The sequence below is a fragment of the Anabrus simplex genome, chromosome 5 (assembly GCF_040414725.1).
Source record: "Anabrus simplex isolate iqAnaSimp1 chromosome 5, ASM4041472v1, whole genome shotgun sequence".
In the NCBI taxonomy this organism is placed as follows: Eukaryota; Metazoa; Arthropoda; class Insecta; order Orthoptera; family Tettigoniidae; genus Anabrus; species Anabrus simplex.
In genome coordinates this window covers 400,092,440-400,119,563 of record NC_090269.1, presented here as the reverse complement: position 1 = coordinate 400,119,563, position 27,124 = coordinate 400,092,440, and the positions used below count along the sequence as shown (strand labels likewise).

General features: G+C 41.6%; 1 protein-coding gene across 1 annotated transcript in view; it reads right to left on the bottom strand.

The window, feature by feature from the left end:
* Positions 1-27,124, bottom strand: part of LOC136875003 (suppressor of lurcher protein 1) — a 1,553,195-nt gene that overhangs the window by 147,221 nt on the left and 1,378,850 nt on the right. The window contains exon 9 of the mRNA XM_068227855.1: positions 10,538-10,603. Within this exon, the coding sequence (XP_068083956.1) occupies positions 10,538-10,603 (66 nt within the window). The remainder of the gene's footprint in view (positions 1-10,537; positions 10,604-27,124) is intronic.

Sequence of the window (27,124 nt, the reverse complement as noted above, 5' to 3'; positions counted from 1 at the left end):
CCTCAAGCCGGTCTTAAGTCATGCACAGATTTATCAACACTGTCGCGCAAAGCCCACTTGAACTCGCCCGCGATGTTTTGATTGCCTAAATTCAGCAGTTGATAAAAAATTATTTATCAGCATGACCAATATTCTAACACTCATATACCTGGTTCACGCTGTTTCTGGCCACCCTGTATTAACCCTTGAAGTGCAAGTGAAAGCATTGCGTGAAATAAAAATGTGATATGAGAAATAAAACTTGAAAAAGAATTTGAGTGTACTAAAACTCTAGCAGGGCCTCTCAAAACGCCCAAAATCTCACGCGTGCAAATCGAAGCGCAAGAACTCCGTGCACTGTGTATCGGTCCAGCTCGGTTCAGCTCGGACCAACGCTTCGTCTGTAGGCTACTCGGCTCTACTCGGCTCAAGTCAGTTCGGATTTAGAGCGCTACGGAGCAAGTGTGGTAGAGGGAGACAGAGGGAGCGAGCGAGACAGGCGTTAGGAAAGAGAGGTTTTTTTTTTCTTTCTAAGCGCTATTGCTCCAAATCGAGGAGTTGGGGGTCTGCACTCTGGTCAACCTAGGGAAGTCGTCTTTTGCACCGTGCACAGTGCATGCACCAAGCGCATGCACCCTGAGAGACCCTGCATGTGTGGGATATTAAAATCGACGTATAATATTTCCGATCAGTGGAGTGCTAATGCAAATTGTGGCATAAAGAGGAAACGCCAGGAGAAGTTTAACATTATTTCGAAATCTCTGTCACTGTCGAGAAGCCATCCCTCTAAATGCAGTGACAAGATTTTCCGGCCCGACCCGAGGGGAAAGGGTTGACACTCCAAGCGGAAAGTAGGCTATACCGCGGTTTGCTCTAACATGTATAAGTGACACATTATTCGAGCGCCACATCAAAGAGTCTTCGCTCGAATATTAATGTTGAAGAAGAGGAGAAAGAAGGTGGTATGGACTCATGGTGTTAACCTCTATGTAATCATTTCTAGGACGAGCAGTAAGGATTGGAATAAATTATCAAGGGAAATGTTCGATGAATTTCCAAGTTCCTTGAAAACGTTTAAGAAAAGCTAGCTATCACCTCGGTAAATGCAGATCACTGCTCATATCTGATTGATTGTTCAATTGATTCCACTGGGCATAGCGCAATTACACTACGGTTGGCAACACTGACCACCCTACTGAAAGTCACTCAAAAAGAGATTGTGCACTTGGTATTTTTATATTCCTCGAATTTAATACTTCCTCAGACTTAATTTTATTTGTTGTGTGTATGTACAGTCCTCAGCTCGAAGGCTGGTTGGATTCTCAACAGCTCGTAGCTGTCATAGGTGAGCTAGGCATCACTGAAGAGGCCCACTAGGGATGAGGAATGAAGTAGTTTCCCGTTGCTTTTCTCACCGTGCCAGAAGTTGCTTTTACATACAATCTGCCAAGCCCACAGAATGCATGAACCAGCAGAGCCTCTGAGCAACGTTTTCATACCATACATAGCACAGAGTGGCTGTGTAAGGAATGGCATTACTAGCATTGGTCACACGTCAGTCACTTTCTTATTGTCAAAGCCAAGGAGAAGACTGAGATAGGTCAATGAAAGTAAGAAAATTGCTCTAGCCTATACCAGAAGACATAGTGCACTATAAACACTAGGTCTCACCTGCAAAAGCATATAATTACCTCTCATATAGATTTTTAAAAAACTGTGGGTACCCTCAAAAAATTATATCGATAAATTCAATTGTTTGTTTCTGAGAAATATGTAACCGCGAGGAACTAGGCGACAAAAACCTATGTCCAATGTACATAAGAAGAATTCTGTAGACTAGTGATTTATTGGTCCAGGGATCATGCTATTTTCGTTCGAACAAAAATCATTTTTGCGGTACCTGCGATATTTCTCTGTAATGTGCAGCACCAAGTTGTTGAATGCGTCCTTAGTTGTTTTTCCATAGAGTTCCAGCCACATCACTATATCATGGTCATTTGCCTCATTGAAGAACGAAATAACATCGTGAATGCTGTTGACCTCCATTTTGCTGTTTGAACTGGCCACTCTAGTCATATGGACAAAGATAATGAGAATCCACAGACATACAGTAGCACTCCCATTCCTCGGTGCTAGGCCTGGGCCCCTGGACCCAAGAAATTAACAAGAGATGGCACCAGCAGCGGAATACGACATAAAGGAGTCCTGTCTGCAGGCCTTAAGTATGTATTCATATTTCTCTAATAACGACGGTATTTCTTAATTTACCGCAGATTTTTCACTTCATTTAAGTAAAAGCAATTATTACGTTCCATTTATGACAAATTTCACAGTGACATTTTGTAGATAGGAACGTGCGACGTAACCTACAGTATTTTGTTTTCCCGTTTGCTTTGAGCGATCCCCTCTTAAATACTACCGCTGAGTCAAGAGGGTACCAGCTGCCACGTTCTCATATGGTCGTAATGCAAGTGTGACTAGTGCTAGTGCTGCCTCTCTGTGGTCGAACCAAGAACCGCTGTGAAGTGATGTCTTGGCTGTTGTTTCCACAGCCTATCGGAACACATTCTCTTTGTATCAGAAAAGTTCGGCACGCATGCGCAAAAGGCAGAGTTCCTGGTTTCTGGCTAAAAGCTTAGACATTCTCGCTGAGCTGTGATCGTACAGCACCCGGCGTGGACCGCACCAGTAATTAACTGGTTGTCAGGGGAGTTGAATAATATCCTATTCTTTGGCTGACGTTTTTTTCAATGCACTGTATTTGATTGTAGATAATATTTTTCAACTAATTTAACTTATTTTTCCAATAGGCAATGTGCTGCAGCACTTCAGCACATAAGGTAAGGCCATCCCTGTCTACAATACGATGCACTTATATTTTCTGGCATTAATATGCCTTGTGACTGGGGGGATCGTCTGAAAATGTGCGTTACGGAACTTAGTACGACGTAAGATAGTGTGACGGAAATGTTACCTAGCAACCGTGCAGGCTGTGATGTGAGGTATGGATGGATGGTCAGACAATGTTACCTAGCAACCGTGCAGGCTGTGATTTGAAGTATGGATGGATGGTCAGACAATGTTACCTAGCAACCGTGCAGGCTATGCCTTATGGCTGGTAGTCATCTGATATTAGCAGCCATACATGTATGGCCATGATCGAGAGAGAGGTGGTGGTGGTGGTGGTGGTGGTGGTGGTGGTGGTGGTGGTGGTGGTGATCATTCTTTTAAGAGGAAGTGCAACTAGGCAAACATCCTCTATGTATAGCACTAATCAGAGAGAAAAAATGAAGGGATCCGACACTTCAAAAAATCCACACTTCTAGCCCTTCTGGCAAGCTACTCAATGTCGGAAACATCCTAGGCACATGAGCTACGAAGTTTAGGTAAATAAAATATAATAAACTATGAGAATATTTTTTTTATTTATTCCTAAAAAATGCAATCCCTTTCTTAGTCATCGTTATCCGGTCGATTGGGTTCGGAGTTTGCCTTTTTGTACCACTACGAACGCTAATGTGAGTAAAGGCATTGTTTTACATAAACCCTTATAACTGCATTAGTTATGGACATTTTTCAAAAAATAACAAAATGCACGATGGTATTGAATCAAGGAACACAGTACAGAGTGAATTATGTAAATGAATTAATTTGGCTAGGATTTGAATAAAAAGAAAACGAATAAAGCAACAAGGGATTTTAGACTGTTTTTTCTGGAACTGCATTTAGGCCGGAAGTGATTTTCAAATTTTGTTTTAGTTTGATAGATCTATCGTAGACACACAACTTTCAAACTTTCCAAGCTCTTTAGCCAATCAGTGTTCTGCACAATTGAGGAAATTGCTTAATTTTACGTTTTTCGTAGTTTTGGTGGCTAAGAAATGTCTTCAAGATTAAAATTAAGTTATCGGCCAAAGGAAGGCAAGGGACACGAAGGGCGAGGAAATGAAGGACTCCCTAGACCTCGATACGTAATACCGTCGGAGTCGGAAAAAGAACAAGTGTTAACCAAGGGATGTCGGATAGGATAGATGAAAGTGAGTAGTCCGGAACAAGTAAGTGGAAGCAATGCCAGGATTCAGCTAAGGGCCCCATGTTCGCCAACACACGCTCCCAAGTTCAGAGCTCCTGAGGCCTCATTTAGCCGCCTCTTACGACAGGCAGGGGCACAGTGTGTGTTATTCTACCACCCCGACCTCTCCCCCACAGGAGAATAACTTGTTGTGCTAGTTCTTTTTAAGAGGCCTAACATCGAAGGTCATCGGCCTTTGATGATGATGCTTGTTGTACAGGAAAATACTGAAAGACATGTTTATCATCATTTGATTTTCACAAGGGAAAAGTATTAAAGAAACATACTATTTTCTTGTTAATTGCATCCCGTGTTAACGTCTTTCCTTTCCACGATTTTGAATTCATATCCCTATTTTGATAAAGCTCATTCCTCTGGTCCCAGTGAGGAAATAACTCACACCAATGACAAATTACTACGACGTTGACGACGTGACATCACTACAAAGCGGAATAATAATGCCAATAAATAGAATCACGTATTTATAACGCTGATTTTGTATTACAATTTCATTTCGATAAAATTAGCCAGAAGAACCAATATCCATTTATGGGAACCGTAAAATTGTCAAATAATTAACTAGGCCGATGTGTTTGTAATGGATAATGGTGAACAATAAACCTTATTTTATACTGCTGTACACTTCACCCATAATGAATTCTAATTATACATAATGAAATATAAATATATAAATTTAACTTTTACGACGTTTCTACCGATTACTATCTAAAAGTAATAGCAAATAAAGAATAATGTAGTATAAAGCAGAGCGTAATAATAATAATATGAATTAATGAATACACTTCTCTCCCAGTCACGAATAACCAAAAACTGGGGAGATCATATTCGTTTATTGTAATCTTTGCTATTGGCTTTACGTCGCACCGACACAGATAGCTCTCACGGCGACGATGGGATACGACAGGCCTGGTGTGAAAATGGGAAACCACGGAAAACCATCTTCAGGCCTGCCGACAGTGGGATTAGAACCCACTATCTTCCGGATGCAAGCGCACAGCCGCACGCCCCTAACCGTACGGCCAACTCGCTCGGTTAATTGCAATCTAAATGATTGCATGGAGTCAATTTGGAACGTACAAAAAAAAAGGATATTCCAATTCCTGGAATGTTACAATAAACCTTGAAATACGTACAGTATATGTTACATAACCAATATTTATTGTGCTACCTTATTTATACTACTATGAATGGATGAAGACAATGAACAGACTGCCCCGTTCCTCAGTCACGGATGACCGCCAACCGTAGGAGAGAGCGTCCGTCCATCTCAATCATTGTAATCACATGCAAGAGTATTGTTATTTTTCGAATCAAACATTTTCCTACCATATATGCCGAACCAAACGCCATGGCGCAACAGCCCCGAAGGGCCATGGCCTACCAAGCGACCGCTGCTCAGCCCGAAGGCCTACAGATTACGAGGTGTCGTGGGGTCAGCACGACGGATCCTCTCGGCCGTTATTCTTGGCTTTCGAGACCGGGGCTGCTATCTAACCGTCAGATAGCTCCTCAATTGCAATCACGTAGGCTGAGTGGACCCCGAACCAGCCCTGAGATGCAGATGAAAATCCCTGACCAAGCTGGGAATCGAACCCGGGGCCTCCAGGTAGGAGGCAGAAACGCTACGCGGGGCCGGCTTACCATATATGAGCGAAAGAAAACCGCAAATAGACCCCCCGCTCCTCTGCCACCATCAGTCACATAATAACCACCAACTGGGGGAGATAACATCTGTCCATCGCAACCAATGCACTCATATGCAACCAGTATTATTACATTTTGGGAAATATGATGACCATCACGATTTCCTCTTCGTGGAGGCGTGCTATTGTATGCTGTATATTTTTCCCCTGCCCTGAGAACGTACTTATGCATACTTTACACCTGCGCGATTTCCTTCCGCAGTTACGCGATGATGATTTTCTTATGCTCACCACCTCATAAAAACCTCTTGTTGTTCTCCTGGCACTTTTACTGTTTTATCCCGGAGTGACCAGGAAGGTGACTTTCAGGTTTCCTTCTTTGTGGAAGCGCACTGTTGTATATTTCACCGTTGCACAATTTCTATACGTATTTTAATCGGCCTACCTTATCACAAGGTTTGAACAAAATGTGTATCCCGTAATGTTAGTGATCACTGCACAAATTTTTTTTTCCTAGATCTTTCCACTCTTGCCTTATCTTCGCTGCTATCGTCCACTGTTTTCCTCCAGCTAGGTAAGGGTGTATTCTGCTCGAAGGCAGGTCCGAACCTCCCCCGAGGTGTGCCTGAGCCGGAGTTTACGTGCGGTCGGGTGGCCAGTTCCTTCCCGCTCCTCCAATCCCTTACCCCCCACCAACAGCGCGTGGAAACCCATCCAGATCTTGACCACGCCCAATGTTGCTTAACTTCGGAGATCTTACGGTACCCGGTGTTTGAACACGGCTACGGCCGTTGGCTTCCTCCAGCTAGTACATACTAAATATGAATATAAACTTATGCAGTACTGAAAAGTAAAAAAACGGAGAATAAACATAAACAGGACGATGACTATGATAACGAAAACAGCTGAATAAACTATATCTCTCGTCGCCATAAGACCTATCTGTGTCGGTGCGACGTAAAGCCCCTAGCAAAAAAAAAAAAAAAAAAAAAACTATATCTCACAGCAGTTCTCAATATGGGAAAGTACGCTTAGCATTCCCAACAATACAACTGTAGCCTCCAAAAGCCTTCCGCAGAGGGCGCGCTCATTCTACAGCTCATCTGGTAACAAACGAACAACGACTTCACACGAATTGTGACGAACCTGGCTTTACGTGACTCCTACTTGCGCGCAAAAAGGCTAGCTTATTAATTCGTGAAGACGGCCATAGCCAAATATACAAGAAAGCTGATTTTTCTTGAAAACCGTTAGAGTCACGAAGAAAATAAATAATCTCACCGCACAAAATTTTTGTCACCCCTGGATAAGTCAATACATCATTTAATGCCGTATAACTCCGCCTCTAGAGTTGATACCCGCCTGGATTTGGTTAAGAAGTTAGCCCACAAGGTTGTGCAGATACGTCGAGTCCAATTTAAACCACTCGCTGAGGATTTGATTGCGCAATTCACCCAAATTGCGGAGAGGCTGATTTCCGCGTTTTACCCGCTGTTCCAACATGTCCCACACATTTTCAATAGGGTTCAAGTCAGGTGATTTTGCAAGCCAATCGAGATGTAATAGAGTGTGGGAGTGTTCATAAAATCAGTTACATATGCATCCAGCCCGATGAACTTCGCCATTGTCATCTTGAAAAGTAAGGATATCAATAACATACTCATCATGCAGAAGTTGACTGAAAGGCAACACCTAATCCTACGGAATCTTTAAATTAACATGTTGGTTCATGTTAGTGGTCACCTCAGTGAACGGGCCCAATACATTATACGAAAAGCACCCCGAAAACTTCACAGACCCACCTCCGGCTTGAACCTGACCTTGTACACATCCAGGATGAAATACTTAATTTGGTCTTCTGTGCAATGCAGGCGAAACGGATTCGTCATATCACATTACGTTCCGCCAGTCATCTACGTTTGATGATTTCTAGTCAATTGAAGAAGCGCAGCTTTATGTACCTGTGTGAGCAATGGCCTCTTGCAAAGGTGACCGACTCCAAATGCTCATTGCATGCAGTTCCCGTCTTCATTTTGTCTCGCTATCAAGTTGAGATGGATCTTCAGTCACTGACTACAGTAATTCCTGTCGGGTTTGGAAGCGATTTTGATTCACAAGCAGTGAAAAGCGTCTCCGTTCCCTCTCAACAGGGTGTAATCCCGACCACAATTCTGACGTCGTGTTTCGTGGCCACATGTAATACACCACTGCTTGTAGACACGTTGAACAGTCCGCTGGGAAACACCAACAAATCCAGCAACTTCATGCTCCTTATCGCCATGGGCACGGCCAAACACTATGGCCCCTTTTTCCCACTCTGTCACATCCTTACAATTACCCATGTTGAAGTACACTGTCCTCTTGAAACATCAATGTCTCACTGATCGCCACTGCCTTTTGTTCACTTGGAGACAATGCATGTGCGGTTGCACACGGGACGCGTTCGCTGTGCCACCTGTACAGGCTTAAGTATTCATCCGTGCGTGCGCACTAGGGTGACTAATTTTTTGTCCGATATTCTGATGTCGTTATTTAAAATTTAATTTCAAGGCAACAGTGTGCATTTAATTTTCCGATAACACCAACCATTTATCCGTTATGTTAAATGATTTAGGAAAATTTCTCAAATTTGCGACATACCGCTGTAAAATTCTCCACTAGCTCGAAACGGTGACATATATCAAAATCATCCCTTAAATGACTTGGGCTTTTAAGGAATACTCCTATTTCAGTGCGAAATCACCCAGAACAAATCGACCAGCTTTTCTTTGAATTTTATCCAATTCTCGAATCAAGTAAACCTGGTGAGGGTCCCATACACTGGAACCATACTCCAGTTGGGGTCTTACCAAAGACTTATATGCCCTCTCCTTTACATCCTTACTACAACCCCTAAACACCCTCATAACAATTTGAAGAGATCTGTACTCTTTATCCCATTTATGTGGTCACCCCAATGAAAATATTTCCTTATAATAACATCTTGGTACTTACAATCATTTCCATAAATAACTTCCACCCCATTAACACAGTAAATAAAACTGAGGGGACTTTTCCTATTTGTGAAACTCACAACCCCACTTTCAATCCCCATTTATCATCATACCATTGCCTACTGTCCATCTCACAACATTTTCGAGGTCATTTTGCAGTTGCTCACAATCTTCCAATTTATTACTATATACAGAATAACCCCCCCCCCAATCGCACTACAACCCTTGAAGGGCCTTGGCCTGCCAAGCGACCGCTGCTCAGCCCGAAGGCCTGCATATTACGAGGTGTCGTGTGGTCAGCACGACGAATCCTCTCGGCCGTTACTCTTGGCTTTCTAGACCGGGGCCGCGATCTCACCGTCAGATAGCTCCTCAATTCTAATCACGTAGGCTGAGTGGACCTCGAACAGGCCCTTAGGTCCAGGTAAAAATCCCTGACCTGGCCGGGAATCGAACCCGGGGCCTCTGGGTAAGAGGCAGGCACGCTACCCCTACACCACGGGGCCGGCTATACAGAATAACATCACCCGCAAAAAGCCTTGCCTCCGATTCCACTCCTTTACTCAAATCATTTATAAAGCTCCAATAATACTGCACATGAACGAATGAATGAATGAATGAATGAAATCTTTGTCAGGTAATTGTAATTCAGCTCGATTACTGTTTCCTTGTACTTTTTCACCACTGTTGAATGGTAATAAGTAGGGCCCGGATGTATATGGTATGTCATGATTTTTTCTTCATATTGTATCCATGGAAAATATATGTTAACCATGATTTTATCTACAGTGACTAAAATTATGCAATTTTCAAAGCTCATATAAAGTCATATTTTGGCTCATGCAACGTTTATTGTCATTTTCCGGTATTTTTTTAATATTATGCTCATATTTCCCCATGAATTTTCGTATTTTTGTCATATTTTTATATTTCTATTCCATTTTCACATACCTGCTTGCAGACGTCTCAAAGACGGATTTGTCACATCTCCCAATTGTTGTCACTAATTTCTTACAATTATCTTTCTTAGAAATATATATTTATGTGAATTAGGAGTGTAATCTGTGTAGAACGAGGCAGACGCGACAGAATAGTGAACCTCAACTGAACTCTAATGATTTGACGTATTTAAAATATGCCCCAATAACATCCTGCGATGTTGAGCGGTCTTTCCCCGTTGCAAGTCAATGTTGGGTGAAATTAGAAGATCGTTCCTACTTGAAAACTTAAAAATATTTTTAATATGCTGATCGCCCTTAAAAATATAATATTTATTTCATTCTGTGCAGAGTCGAGAGTTACCTCTAGAATTCAAAATATAAAAGTAATATTAATATTATTACTTGTTTATTATTATTATTATTATTATTATTATTATTATTATTATTATTATTATTATTATTATTATTATTGAATGTTCTAGATTTTAAGATAATATTTTCAATATAATGTTAATTTTAACAAAGGCAAAATTTTGAAGATTTCAAAAATGTGACCCAAAAATATTTTAAGTCATATTTGTTGTCATATTTTAATACATTTTTAGGCCATAAACGCTTGCATATTTCTAACATTTTTATGCCATAAACATCCGGGCCCTAGTAATGAGTATCAGTGTCCTATCTACCCGTATCTTTATATCTACATGTAAAGGACAGTTTCTATCTGCGAGCTCTTAATAAATTACCTGTTGAAGCGCCTTTGTATATTATAAAAAGATAAACTAAATTAAGGAATGCTATGCCTCCAAATAAAGTGTACCACAAAGCGAGTAAGTAAGAAGTTAAATACAGTTAACTAAGTCTACTAATGAGTAATATTTTACTCACTGGTCGCACTGACTGCTGGTTCATTGTCGGCAGTTTGCTTGTGATACGGCGAGCTGTAGCGACCTGCTTCTGGAACAAAGGGGACCGTTTTACCTTTATCTATAATCCATCAAAACTCACAGAGTAAATCTCATACAACAAACAAATTATCATAATAAATACACAAATGGCATACGGCTAAATAATAACTGTTGTGTACATTCCCTATGTATGGCTCTAATTGAAGACAAATACTAGCAGATATGGTTAGCATTTGTGGAACAGATGGCCACAGAAGCAATACATATAATTTATGTGCATAATTCACAGTAATTGGGCAACAACAAATTTGCCTTTATATTTTTATTGCGATCAAAATACGTCCGTAGAATGTCATATAAATTAATTTCTTACGTTCATGATGTAATATTTTAGGGATTATTCCGTGTAATAAACTATATAAGCACATTAAACGTGCGTTTCGAAAGGTACATTTCCTTCCTTCATCAGGAGGAAGCAGGCAGGGAAACACGACGCATCAATGGTTGCTGAGAGAAACCAACAAGGAACTCAAAATGGTACCTAGGGTGTAATAGGGATGCCATTTTAGCCCCATGCTAGGAACAACGAATGGTAGCATCACTTCCTGATGGTTCTTAAAATAGGTAGCCATGATTCATTGAGTTTGTAGCTGTATCACGATTTAAATTATCTGGGTATTTGCGTATTTCAACCGCCCCCCTGATGATTCTGCGGCGGTATTGTCTTATACGGGTAAGAAAATCTACTCCTTGGAACGTGGCATCATAACCAGGTGTTAAAGCATGATCAGCAACAGCTGATTTATGAGGTTGGTTGAGTCTGATACAGCTATTATGTTCCTTAATGAGACTCCACATCGTTCTCGAAGTCTGCCCAATATCAACCTTGCCACAAGGACAGGGTACTCTGTAGATGCCCGGCTGTTCCAATTTTATTGAAGTTCCAAATACAGTTCGTATATTGTACCTATGTAAGATTTTAGCAATACGATCCGTCGTGTTACGTATGTAAGGTAGGTAAGCAGTTCCTCTTACATATCTTTTCTCAACAGACGTCCAATTATACATCGGTTCCAGAACCGTAGAGATCACAGCTTTGCTGTAACCGTTGCTCTTGAAATGGGCTAAAATGGCGTCAATGTTACATTAAATTTTAATAATTTTTACGTCGTTCGAATGAAGGTTATACTAATATTGAGGTAATTATTGATTTTAATCAATATTCCAAAGGGTTTTGAAGAAGATATTTTTTCTTCTGTTAAAATTCACTTACGGTAAAGTAATTACGCACTAAGAAGAACATGTCGGAATCGCACGTAAATTCACATGGCTAGTTCTAGCATTGATGCAAGTAGGTATTTACAATACCAGAGTAAGATGATAGTTTATTGAGGAAAACAACATTCGAAGGGAGACCCTAGTACCCTGCGGGTTCGCCTCAAGTTTTTATACAAGTTGTTACACGAATAGGTACATAGGTATGAAGGTTTCGCTTGGTACTTTCTGCAGCTTTCTGTCCATACTTGCTGCAACTTGTTCTCTGCATCGTAACAATTCATAGGCTACTGAAGGTGGCACTCCAGTTGGTGTACCAGATATTTTCGATGGGTGATAAATCTGGCAATGTGCGATCAGGTGTGGAGGCATTTCCGTCATACTATCGCAGTTGCAGTACGCGGCTGAGCATTATCCTGACGTATGGAGATCTCTTAGAAGTCCTACGATGAAGACCAAAGGAATATTGGGATGCCCTGCACATATCGCAGTGCTGTCAATATCCCTCGTATCACTAGTAGAGGTGACGGACTGTCATATACTATGGTCACCCAGACCAGGACACTAGCATTGGGGATGAGGTTTTATTTACAGAAGAATGTAAAGGCAAGCTGAAACTAAGTTGAGAGAAGATCAGTTTGGCTTCAGAATAAATATAGTGAAATGTGAAGGAGGACAAGTGAATGTACATGGCGCTGATAGAACTAGAAGAGGCATTCAATAATGTTGATTGGACCAAGCTATTTGCGATTCTGAAGATGATCGGGATCAGATATCGAGAACGAAGAATGATCTAAAATCTGTATAAAAATCAGTCTGCAGTGGTAAGAATCAAGGGCTATGAAAATGAAGGAAGCAGCAAACCAGAAAGGAGTGAGACAAAGCTGCAGTTTGCCCCCCACCTTTTCAATATTTATATAGAACAGCCGGTAAAGGAAATCAAAGGAGGAATTTGTGAAGGAAATCACAATACAAAGAGAGAAAATCGAAACCCTGAGAGTTGACGATGATATTGTTATTTTATATGAGACTGCAGAAGATCTGGAGAAATTGCTGAGTGGTTTGGACAGAGACTTGGGGAAGGAGAACAAGATCAATGTCCAAAATATCCAAATGTCGAAATGCCCAAAACAAAAGTAATGGAGTGCAGTCGAACGAAGACAGGTTATACAGGAAAAGTTAAGAATGGGAAATTAAGTCTTAAAGGAAGTAGATGGGTATTGTTAGTTAGGCAGTTAAATACTGTAACTAACGATGGCGGAAGTAGGACATGAAATGCAGACTAGCACAAGTAAGGAAAGCCATTCTTAAGAAAACAAATTTCCCCACTTCGAACCTTTTTATTGGTAAGTATAGGAATTATAAAAAAAGGTTTTTTGAAGTCCTTCGTCTGCAGCATGGCACTGTATGAAAGTGAATCATGGGCGATAACTAGCTCAAAATTGAAAGATGCATTTGAAATGTGGCGTTACAGAAGAATGCTGAAGGTGAGATGGATAAATGGAATCACAAATGAAGAAATACTGAATCGAATTGATGAAAGATCAATATAGCTAAAGGAGAGGTAGAATGATAGGACTATCTTAAGACACACAGGACTTGCTCAGTTGGTTTTTTAGGGAAGTGTATGTGGTAATAACGATAGGAGTAGACCAAAGTATGAATATGATAAGCATCTTAGAGCAGATGTAGGATGCAGTAGTTACGTGCAGATGAAACTTTAGCACAGGATAGGGTGGCGTGGAGGGCTGCACCAAACCAGTCCATGGAATGAAGACTCAAACAACAACATCGCGCCACGGCGTCCATACAAGAACAGTGCACCAACAGAACGTGGATTTTTCAGTAAATGCCTCACGGCTTCGGCCCGTAGCAGTTCTGCTTTGTCGTTCACATCGCTGATAACGAAGACAACGGTGGGTGTCAATGGCAGATCAAGCGATGGACATAGTGGGACTGGATTTCCTTTCAGACAAATGGGAGGGGGGGGTGTCCAACTCATACAACGTGACATCACACAACCCTTTATGAATGGGAAAGGAGTATTTTTTAATTGTATAAGGGGCTACTTACTGACGAATGTACCGGGCGAGTTGGCCATGCGGTTAGAGGCGCGCGGCTGTGAGCTTGCATCCGGGAGATAGTGGGTACGAACCCCAACGTCGGCAGCCCTGAAAATGGTTTTCCGTGGTTTCCCATTTTCATACCAGGCAAAAACTATGACTGTACCTTAATTAAGGCCTCGCCCACTTCCTTCCCACTCCTAGGCATTTCCTACCCCTTCGTCGCCATAAGACCTATCTGTGTTGGTGCGACGTAAAACCACTAGCAAAAAAACCCTACTTAAAGAATACTGTTGATCGCAACTGCGAGCTCACTGCATTAGCTTTACTACACCTTGATTCAATCTCACTTACTACGTTACCATCCTGGAAGAACACACAACCTAAATACCTAAAATTATGTACATGTTTCAGCTTTGTATCACCAATCTGACGTTCAGTTCTGTTGAATTTCTTACCTACTGACATCAATTTAGTCTCCGAAAGGCTAATTTTCATGTCAAACTCATTGCACCTATTTTCAAATTCCAAATATTAGACTGCAAGCTTTCGGCTCAATCTGCCATGAAGACAAAGTCATCAGCATAGGCCAGACTGCTTACTACATTTCCACCTAACTGAATCCCTCCCTGCCACTTTATACCTTCCAGCAGATGATCCCTGAAAACTACGAACAGTAAAGGTGAAGGATTACAGACTTGTCTAACCCCTTTAAGTACCCTGAACCAATAACTCATTCTACCATCAATTCTCATTGCAGCCCAATTGTCAACATAAATGCATTTTACTGATTTTAATAATCTACCTTTAATGCCATAGTCCCCCGGTATGGCGAACATCTTTTCCTTCGGTACCCTGTCATATGCTTTCTCTAGATCTACGAAACACAAACACAACTGTCGATTCCTCTCGTAACATTTTTCAGTTACCTGGCGCATACTGAAAATCTGATTCTGACAGCCCCTCAGTGGTCTGAAACCACACTGGTTTTCATCCAACTACCTCTCGGCCGCTGATCGCACACTCCCTTCCAAGATGCCAGTGAATGCTTTTCCTGGTATGCTAATCAATGAGATATCTCGATAGTTGTTGCAATCCTTCCTGTTCCCTTGCTTATAGATAGGTGCAATTACTGCTTTTGTCTAATCTGAAGGTACCTTACCAACACTCCATGCTAATCTTACCGCTCTATGAAGCCATTTCATCCCTGCCTTCCCACTACACTTCAGGTCTAATTTCATCTATTCCTGCTGCTTTATGACAATAGAGTTTATCACCCTTTCCATTTCCTCAAGCGTAATTTCACCAACATCATTTTCCTCCTCCCCATGAATTTGGTTGTTCGCTACACCACCAGGAAGATTTCCTTTTACGTTGAAAAATTTTCAAAATATTCCCTCCGCTTGTCCACTGATTCCCTGGGATCTATTATGAGTTCACTTGAAGTACCCAAAACACTGCTCATTTCATTTCCCCTCTATTCCTAAGATTGTTTATTACTGTTCAGAAAGGTTTCCCAGCTGCTTGACTTAGATAATGTCCAGATAAGTGAGGTAATTACTGGCGATCTACTAATAGCTAATGAAGTAAGTAATTGGTATGGGAACGTGTTTAGAGAGCAGAATATTGACATTATCGATAACACTGATTAGTGATTATACTCTCTCCCAAATTAGCCGTAGTAAATTCAGGAAATAATTAAGCACTTAAGGAAATATAAGTCCACAGGGCCCAATAATATTGCTGGGGAGGTCCTGAAACTGGGACGTAGAGCTATTAGACGCTATTTGGAAATACTCTTTACTGTGTCTCTCAACAATACGAAAATTCCAGATAACTGGAAAAAAAAATTGTAGTCCCGATTTTTTAAGTGGGCAACAGGCTGCTAATGGACTACTGCAGACCCATTAACCTTGCATCCACTGTATCCAAACAAATTAAACACCTCAATTCAGAATATCTAAGAGAAGAATGGGAGAACATTTCATGGATTTATGGTTTTAGAAAAGGTTTCTCCTGAGACAGCCAGACGTCGCTCTTTCAGGATATTAGCGAGTCATTAGACAAAAGATGTTCAAGTTGATGCTATTGAAATTGGTTTTGGTAAGACACTTGATGTAGTATCACATGACACTCTGGTCCAAAAATAGGTGGAAATAAACATTGATAAAATGGTATTTATGTGGATCCGGGCGACTGACTGACTGACTGACTGACAGCACGCAGAGGGTAAAGGTGGGGAATAAATACACCGACGAAGTTTTTATAACGTCGGGAGGAGTGCAGGGTGGTGTCATAGGGCCACTCCTAATTACGGCATTTTTCAGCGATCTGCCGAACGAAATTCGAAGTGAATGCAGAATGTTTGTGGAGACTGCATAACATGCAGGAAAAAATAGAGAATGCTAGCGATAATAGGTTATTACAAGCCGATATAAATACACTCGTAAGTGGGCACTCGATAACAAAATGAATATAAATTCTCGAAAAGCAGTCTCTCTAGAATGGGAAAGAAACATAGGAAAGGGGATTTTCAATATTGCCTTGGATCGGACGCTCTGGTTGAGAGATACTCATGCAAGTACCTAGGAATCCAAAAAAAGGGAGATCTAAAATGGTTGTTGATGATGATTGTTGTTTAAAGGGGCCTAATATCGAGGTCATCGGCCCCTAATGGTACGAAATGAGAAGAAATGGAATGATAAATTAAAAGTCCAAAATTCTCCACTGACCAGAATTCAAAACGTGAGGACGAAGAATGAATGTATGGATATGAATTTAAAACAATCAGTAGATGCGACCCGCAATGCCTTACATTCACAGAAACTGACGTAAAACAATAGGATTACAGACTAAGAGAGTGCTGCTATGGCATAACAATGAATCGATGATGCTTGCAGTCTAAAGGGGGTCCAAAATCGAAGTTATCGGCCCCTCATAACGGTATTTATCGCTAGGAATGTAGAACCGTGGTATCTGTCATGTTGCGGTACTAATCAAAAGTAGCAGAGACTCGCGGTACTCCACACATTATTTTACTACTCAGAGGTTATGCAATTCGACATATAACATAGACCTATGGTTTTTCTCACTTTGCGGCGCCATTTACAGGCAACGCAAACCTATGGTGCTCATCACATAAGAGTACTAACCTCAGGGACCTTTTCCTATCCCGTGGTGTTCCTCATATAGTGGGTACTAATCACAGGCAAGGCAGAACCGTGGTAGCTATCATCCCATGGCCCTGCTCATATGGTGGTACTAATCACAAGTAGTTTCATGGTTCCAAGACAATTATCCTTTGGTCGCCCCTTTTAGTCACCTCTTACGACAGGCAGGGGATACCGTGGGTGTATTCTTCGTCGGCGTCCCCCACCCACAGGGGGTTGTGTGTTTGGTCCGCGAGAGGTATTTTATTTCCTTCAAGTCCGCCGGCAAGCCGGTTAGGACCCCCCTATCCGCCACCTGGGACGCGCCACGTGGGAGTATCACCTCTCCCCCTGCTACGCCAGCGTAGCAGGTTCGTGGGATCTAAAATGGGACACCCACGTGGGAAGCGTACCAAACCGTACAAGTGCTTACACTTCGTGATGAGGGTGCTAAGGGGCAGCAGTTCCCATACGAAGGCGCAGGACTACACATCACTCCTTAGGCCTGCAGTAGCGGTATGGGATCCATACTAAACATGACTCATTAAGAAACTTTTGATGGTACAGCGAAAGGCTGCACGATTCGTGCTTAATGATTTCAACTAGTATGGCAAGTGTGATAGAAAACTTGGGTGGCAGATACTGGGGACTAGAAGGAGAAGAACACGGTTGTGTGCCATGTATAGTGCCTACACGCATAAGCCATCTCGAGGAGAGTTTAACAGTCGACTAGAAAAGCCTTGCTACGTAAGTACGACAGATCATCTGCATAAGCTAAAAGGTAGACCGCAGAAAACTAACTACGGTAAATATTCGTTCGTAAATTGGGGACTTGATGACTGGAATGCATTACTTGCAGCTGTCTTAAAGCCTTTTCCCCAAAATGTGAGATGCTTCAAGATTAAACTCCAGCATTCTGAAAACTGTGTGATGGTGTCACATTTTAAAGTATGAATGTGCTGTACTTATAATCCGCACGGCTCTACTTCTAAATTGACGTTTTGGCAAATTTTGGCTCCGTCTGGTGATTATGCGCTGAAGCATAGGCATCCTACCAATCCCAATCTGCCATTCATATCGATTTATATCGGCAGAGCACGATCTTGAAACCCAGTTGCCAACTCTAATATTTACATTCGCCACGTGGTTAACCTATTTCACGCGAATCCCGTCAAATTATCAAGACAAGACAAGACAACCTATCTCGCTCAGCGTGTATGGTATTTGGTACGCTTCGCGATCTTTTGCATTTTCCTTCAGTAATTAGTGTGTTTTTCATATTGCTGGAGGGTTCTAGTGACTGAGATCAGTGGAGTGCTCCCTTTGTAGGCCATAACCTCCTTCCTGTGCCAGCCGTTAGCGGTGAGTGATGTTTTATTTCCTCATTCTCTTTCATTCTTAATAATATATTCTCTTATTAGTGTCAGATGTTGTTAGTAAGTGTAGTTCTCGTGAATTTATTTTCAATCCATATTCATTAGTTTTTCTGAGTACTGTATTGCATTTTACAAGGGCTATTTACCGCGGTCGTATTGCATCAGCTGTTCTCGCGGCAGTAGAGCGTTGGCAACAGAGGAAAGGCGATGCTCATTTGTTTTGCGAAACTTGAATTTAAAAGTAAGGCCGCGCGGAGTATACAATGCTAAGATGATAGTAATTGGGCCGCTCAATTTACTGGGTTATAGTGTAAAATTTTGAAATACTTAAGGTACGTATGCATTTGTATATGGCGGTGTTGTAATGTTAAGCTAGTAGTAAGATGAACCTATAGTATAGTAAGCCGTAGTGTTAAGCACTGGAAATGCTTAAGTTGTATGTGAATTTGTATATGATGATGCTGGATTTAGAATATTAAACTAGTAGTACTTGTAATATTTTCTTTCCATGGAATTGCTTGTTTTACTCTTGTTGTTGTTGGGTAACTTTGTTTTAATTTTATTATCACACTATCAATCACTCAATACTAATCTGCATTTAGGGCAGTCGCCTAGGTGGCAGATTCCCTATCTGTTGTTTTCCTAGCCTTTTCTTAAATGCTTTCAATGACATTGGAAATTTATTGAACGTCTCCCTTGGTAAGTTATTCCAATCACTAACTCCCCTTCCTATAAATGAATATTTGCCCCAATTTGTCCTCTTGTATTCCAACTTTATCTTCATATTGTGATCTTTCCTACTTTTAAAGATGCCACTCAAACTTATTCGTTTACTAATGTCATTCCACGCCATTTCTACGCTGACAGCTCGGAACATACCACTCAGTCGAGCAGCTCGTCTCCTTTCTCCCAGCTCTTCCCAGACTAAACTTTGCAACATTTTTGTAACGCTACTCTTTCGTCGGAAATCACCCAGAACAAATCAAGCTGCTTTTCTTTGGATTCTTTCCAGTTCTTGAATCAAGTAATCCTGGTGAGGGTCCAATACACTGGAACCATACTCTAGCTGGGGTCTTACCAGAGTCTTATAAGCCCTCTCATTTACATCGTTTCTACAACCCCTAAACACCCTCATAACCATGTGCAGAGATCTGGATCCTTTATTTACAATCCCATTTATGTGATAACCCCAATGAAAATCTTTCTTTATATTAACACCCAGATACTTACTATGATCCCCAAAAGGAACTTTCACCCCATCAACGCAGTAATTAAAACTCAGAGGACTTCTCCTATTTGTGAAACTCACAACCTGAATTTTAACCCCGTTTATCATCATACCATTGCCTACTGTCCATTTCACAACATTATCGAGGTCATTTTTCAGTTGCTCACAATCTTGTAACTTATTTATTACTCTATAGAAAATAACATTATCCGCAAAAAGCCTTACCTCCGATTCCACTCCTTGACTCAAACCATTTGTATATGTAAGAAAACATAAAGGTCCAATAATACTGCCTTGAGGAATTCCCCTCTTAATTATTACAGGGTCAGATAAAGCTTCGCCTACTCTAATTCTTTGAGATCTATTTTCTAGAAATATATCAACCCATTCAGTCACTCTTTTGTCTAGTCCAATTGCACTCATTTTTGCCAGTAGTCTTCCATGACCCACCCTATCAAATGCTTTAGACAGGTCGATCGCAAGTGTAAGTGACCATTGCCACCGGGGTATTTCTCAATTGCGAGGTATTTGTTAATAATAATAATAATAATAATAATAATAATAATAATAATAATAATAATAATAATAATAATAGTATAAATGCGTGAAATTTTCTATGGATTATTCCAGTCAGTGTAGTGATAGCTTTGAATAGGAGAAACGTATTGGTATGTTCCAGTGATGAGAGGAAAAGTATTCCTCATCTTTCAAATTAAATTAACTAGAAATATTTTTAAAATTTATGTTTCCCACCTGGTCTAAAACTGAAAAAAATCAATTTCCATCATTAATCAGTATGTTCCCCAGTGTTATCTATGCACTGCAATGCACACCTTCAGCAAAAAGTAGGCAGGTTTACGAGGTATAGTTAACAGTTTGAAAGGTTGATCTAGATAAATTACTGGACTTCCAAATGATTTCCCAACGCAATGATAAGTTATAAACCCATACCCCATGGCACTACAGCCCTTGAAGGGCCTTGGCCCACCAAGCGACCGCTGCTCAGCCCGAAGGCCTGCAGATTACGAGGTGTCGTTTGGTCAGCACGACGAATCTTCACGGCCGTTATTCTTGGCTTTCTAGATCGGGGCCGCTATCTCACCGTCGGATAGCTCCTCAATTCTAATCACGTAGGCTGAGTGGACCTCGAACCAACCCTCAGGTCCAGGTAAAATTCCCTGACCTGGCCGGGAATCGAACCCGGGGCCTCCAGTTAAGAGGCAGGCACGCTACCCCTACACCACGGGGCCGGCATGATAAGTATAAACATTTCATATAAACATTTCCCTCGGGTTAGTGACATTGAAGCTAACGTGAAGCTACTTAAAAGTGTTTTGAGACATCTCTACTTATGAATAATTTTAAATATGGTGTTATAAAGAAAAGGTCCTACAATGCAAACGAACATACATTTAATTTAACAAAAGCTAACATATGACTGGAACAAACAAAGTTGATTGTCTCGAGTTATAACTCGTATTTCTGAATACACCACAACTTTTCTTTGGAAAATATTCGGAAGGACGTATTGTTCCATCCACTTCACATGTTCGACTCACAAAATAAAATTTAAAAAGAATCTATATTAAATTCTAGTAGAAGGACATCATGTTTTTCTCTGTGAGTTTCAATATTCAGCAGTTGAAGTAGAAGAAAGCATTCTGTCATAAAAGGTCATGGCAGGATGTCCTTCACGTACAGCCAATATACCGAGGAGGCTCTTAATATTCCTGACTTTGTAATCCTTCAATACACTGCCCAAAGGTACTCATTCCACTTCAAGGAAATTCCAGACCAATATTCTCATACATTTTTCCTTAGTGGGAGTCACAGTATGGCCTTCGGTCTCTAGACAGATTTGAGAACATCGGCTCCTTCTTAACCGAATAGCGTGTTTCTGAACCTACAGAAACTAAATTGTGAATATAATGACTATACTGAGAAAATAAGACTCTACAGTAATCTGATGTTATTAGTCTTATGAATCAGAGAGCCTGGACATTTTCTAATGTCCGAACACGGGTCTTACGATGTATGGACCTCTGAGAAATGAAGTTAATTCAGATTTCACTGGTGAATTTGTGGATTTCTTCTGGCCAAATTTATCATTTCACTTACGAGAGCCAACAAGCTTTCATTGTCTGGTGACAAACAACCATTAATATGAATTATAATGTCTCTAGAAAGTGCCAGGTGCCTGGATGACAAGTTATATTTCACTCGCCTTCACTGCATAAAGTTCTCTCCACAGAACCACGGGAAAAATAAAACTACGATGTCACTGTGAGACTGATCAGACCGCTTAGGAAGTTGGTGGCATCTGTCAATCATCTCTTTCTCAATGGCTACATCTAGAGCCTGTCCAACAGCTTTTTTAACAGTCGCTTGGAGATCCTCGTTCTTTTCTTCCAGGATGCCGCAAATCTCTGCAGTATTCCGACGTTAGTATTCTTCTGAATTAGGGAGTCTACTTTGTAATGTCTGAACATGGGTCTTGAAAGTAGAGATAAAGATTTTTCTAATTTTACAGTTAGTTCCTTCAACTCATTTTCCTGATTGGCTGAACCCTTCGTGGTACTTTGGGCATTGTATTGACATCCTAAGCGGGGGTATAACGTTAGGGTCTGCAATGCAGGCGGGCCCGGGCCTTCAAGGAGCCCCACACACTTCTCGCAAATAAGTAAATATAAAAGGGAAGTCAAATGAAAACCGAACACCCGCTACAGCGTGACCATGGAATGGTTTTATTGCAAATTAATTACCAAAAGTTTTAATACGTTTATCCCACTGGGAGACGAGAGTAGTAAGGTCATGTATGTCCTAAACCAATGGGTGCTGAGTCGGCATTTTCCCACGAGGTCATTGACCTCTAGCAAGGTCATTGCCCCTAGTAGTATGGCTAGGGGAGTTCTGATCCGAGGTCATTGCCCCCTAGTTGAGTAGTGGGGCTATGGTGATTCGAAAAATGGCGTCTGTGAAGTTAAGCGCCTCCAAGATGACGACTGTGCCAGATGAGGACGGAAGGGCATCTGGCCATAAAATTGGGCCTACCCTCCAAAATGGCGCCTGTTAGGTTAGGCCCCTCCCCGTACGCAAAATCCGCGAAGAAGGAAAGGCATCTGACCGTAAAACTGGGCCCAAGGTGGGAAGGGAATCTAGCCGTAAAATTAGGTCGGGAAGGTCTCCCTGGGACCACTCAAAAATGGGGTCTGTGAGGTTAGGCATTGTAAGATGGCGTCTGTGAGCTTACGCCCATCCAAGATGGCGTTTGTGTGGTTAGGACCCTTCAAAATAGCATCTGTGAGGCTAGGCTAGCTCTCGTACACAAAATCCTCGAATTCCCAAAGCCCTACTACTCAACTAGTGTCAATGACCCTCGGGTCAGAATCCCTAGCTACACTAGTAGGGGTCAATGAACTTGCTAGGGTTCAATGACCTCGTGGGAAAATGCTGACACGACACCCATTGTCTTAGAACATACATTGTCATACTTCTGACGAGACGATCAATTCCAATTTTGTAGACACTTGTAGGTCTCTGACGGATCTGCATTCACACCCACTCTTGCACTTCCTCGTCCGAATGAAACCGACGCACAGTGTCTTTCCTTAGGTCCCTAAAATGTGAAAGTCATGAGGTCAATATCCGGGATGTACGGAGGGTGTTGAAATATTTCCCAAACGAGCCGCTGAAGTGTAGATGGTGAACAGATTGGAAGTATGGGAGTGAACATTATCATACAACAGGATGACTCCGTCCGACAGCATTCCAGAGCTTTTTGACTTTAGGGCTCGTCGTGGTTTCTGCAAAGTGTCTTCATAGCGCTGCGTCAAACCATACTTCTCTGCGCCTCTTTGCCTGCCTCCATTTCTACAGCTGGACGAATACACTAGACCTCTGCGTGCACCTGTGAGTTGTCGCTATGGAGTTCTCCTATCATAGAGATGGCAGTATCGATACGTAACAACAGTGCGCTGAATGTGTATTATGTTGTGTGTTCAGTTCCTTTTGACTGCCCCTTATATTAGCCTAACATCACTCTGCACAGAAATGATGTAATAATAATGTTATTTGTTTTACGTCCCACTAACTACTTTTTAAGGTCTTCGGAGACGCCGAGGTGCCGGAATTTAGTCCCGCAGGAGTTCTTTTACGTGCCAGTAAATCTACCGACACGGGGCTGTCGTATTTGAGCACCTTCAAATACCACCGGACTGAGCCAGGATCGAACCTGCCAAGTTGGGGTTAGAAGGCCAGCGCCTTAACCGTCTGAGCCACTCAGCCCGGCCAGAAATGATGTAGGCGGTTTTCTGAAATCAGTCGATTAAAAAAAATACAATGAGGAATTGCCTCCTGAATGCACTAGGTACAGTTTATTGAACCGAATGCAACACATAACAACTGTAAACAACGCCTGCCATCTATCGCAACACCACAAGACCTTCACCGAATTATTGAAACATACTTACAGCGATGAAAATTGATACCAAAATATCATATCTTAGTTAGAAAATTATACTTTTTGGTGTTTAGTGCACCTGAGATCGTATTATGCATACATTTTGCTGAACATTTAACTTTTGTCACATATTTGTTGGACAAAGACGAATAATGCTAATAAGAGTGGATCTGTAGCGTATTGCCACAGGGGAGGTAGGACATCACTAAGTGATGAAACAAAGCTAAACGATTGCAAGTGGTTCTCCAGAGCCATAAAATATCTACTCCTTGGCTATTTCTTGAACACGATATTTCTAGAACTTCTGTGGGGAGAATTTTTCACAAGGCCAAATTCCAACATTGCATACCACGTCTAATACAAGGGCTGATCGTACGTTTCAATTTTGTGAGACAATGTTAAATCAAAGAATAAAAGGTGATAATTAATTGTTTCCTAAGAAAATTTGGAATAATGACGCAACTTTCATAATATCAGGCCACGTCAACAGACACATCTGTACCTATTGGTATTCAGAGAACCATAGAATTGTTTTTGTAAGGCAGTTAATTCAGCCTGGTGTTACCGTTTGGGCAAGTTCCTCATTTTGTGTAGTAATTGGGCGCTGGTTCTTTGATGGAACAGTAACTGGAGAGAACTACCTGAAAATGTTGAAAAACCTATGACATTTCGGGGCTACAAATAACCTTGGACAAATTCAACTCAGTATTACTTTCAACATGATGGAGTCCCACTGCATTACGCAACAGTAGTGCGAAACTACGTTCATGCGGTATTTGGTGGGAAAATTATTGGAAAGCGAGGGACAATAGAAATGCCACCCAGCTATCCTGACCTCACAGCGATGGATTTATTCTTTTTGGGTCCTTAAAAATGAAAGTTACAAAACCGCAAACAATTGAGGACCTGAAAAAAGCTATTTACAACGTTTTTTAAGTCATAGAGTCTAATAAACAACTGTATAAATAAGTACGCTTAAACGTGCCAGGTCGTCTGATGAGTTGTATCAATAAAGACGGAAAACAATTCGAGAAATAAATAAATAAATAAATAAATAAATAAATAAATAAATAAATAAATAAATAAATAAATAAATAAATAAGTAATCCTATACCTATAGTTATTTCAGAAATTCACTTGTTTGTTTTTTATTCAGTCAGGTACCTTTACGAAGGACAGTGACTTCTGGCCCACCCCGTGAAATACATATTTTGCGTTTGATATTTCAATGAAAACTGCTTAATTTGCGATTTTCCTTCTGTATGACTGGTGTCTGTTATCAATCTTCATGAACAATTTTCTATTATTTATGTACCTCACCTCTACAAAGTCAATCATTCAGACATACAGTCAATATACCGTAAACTCGAGTCAAAACGACGAGGCGAACTTGGAATTTTGAGATAAGACTAACGTTAAGCAAAGCTAGTAATATCCATTAAGAATGCAAGATGATCTTGTTTTAAAAAATCTGCTTTACGTCGCACCGAGAGTTTCAAACTCACTGCAGTGTCTGCAGTGGCCTGCACCGATGGAACGTCCAGGCAGGGTATACTCTAAGACGGGGCATGACAAATCCCGGATGGAAAAACACCCTTAAAAATGACGAGGTCTGTAAATGAAGTACGGTGGTGGCAACGCAGTCGAGATATTCGCAGGAGATCGCGCATGCGCAAATAGGACATGGGAGCGGTCAGGTGACGCTCTTGTCTATGTGTAGCGTTGAAGTGAAGAGTGTCTATTTCACCACTCTAGAGCATGTTATCAAAAGGTGATCAGCGTTCCTGCATTAAAATCGAGATTGTTCCTGGCAAAAATGCATCAGAATGTTATCGAGGATTACATGAAGCCTGTGGTGAGAATGCATTGTCGTATAGAACTGTTGCACGACAGGTCAAGGAGTTTGATGCGGGGGAGAATGAGGCTGCGGATTTGCACCGCACAGGTCGGCCATTCATTCCTCAAGGTCAAATTGACATCGTGAGTGATCTCGTTTCCGTAGACCAGGGCCTCTCAGGGTGCATGCGCGTGGTGCATGCACTGTGCACGGTGCAAAAGACGACTTGGCTTGGTTGACCAGAGTGCAGACCCCCCCACTCATCGATTTGGAGCAATAGCGCTAACTCTCTCTTTCCTTACGCCTCTCTCGCTCGCTCCGCCTGTCTCCCTCTCCCCGACTTGCGCCGTAGTGCTCCAAATCCGGGCTGAGTTGAGCCGAGTATAGCCGAGTAGAGCCGAGCATAGCCGAGTAGCCCAGAGACGAAGCGTTGATCCGAGCCATACCGAGCGGCACCGAGCGACACCGATGCACAGTGCACGGAGCTCTTGCGCCTCGCTCTGCACGCGTGAGATTTTGGGCGTTTGAGAGGCCCTGCCGTAGACCATCGATGTACTGTCCGGGAATTATCCGTTGAGGCACTGCCTTCGTATTGTACAGGCCGTACTGTAGAAAGCGCGCCAAGCCCATCAGCTGATCGATTGAGGCGAGCTAAGCGAATGTTACAAATTGTACTTGTAACTAAGGACTGCCAGCATTCTTTGGATAATTGTGGCTATGAAAGACAGACCCTTATTTTTAAGTATACCGCATGTTCATTCTCTAAATTTTTCACATCAAGTGTTACGTAAACAGCTGTTATTAATATAATGAGACTTGATAGTTTAGGTTAGGTATGTTATATTCATGTGATAATTAATGTAAATTCAAGGGAAATGATGCTTCTCGTGGAGTTTATTCATCGAATTGTCATCGCACAGCACGTTCTTGTGGAAATATAATGCCTTGCGAATTTAAATACGGTGTGTGAAAGTTCGCAGTTGCCGCAATGCTCAGGACTTGTGCGTACCACGGCGAAAATACAACTATACAAGTAAATATACACTAATATTTTCATTTTCTTCCCATGAGAGCAGGCTACTTTTATGAAAAACGTTTTTCCTACCGCTTTTCCCACACCTGTGGGGTCGCGGATGCGGACTGTGTCGCACATGTGGATTTGTCCCTATTTAACGACAGG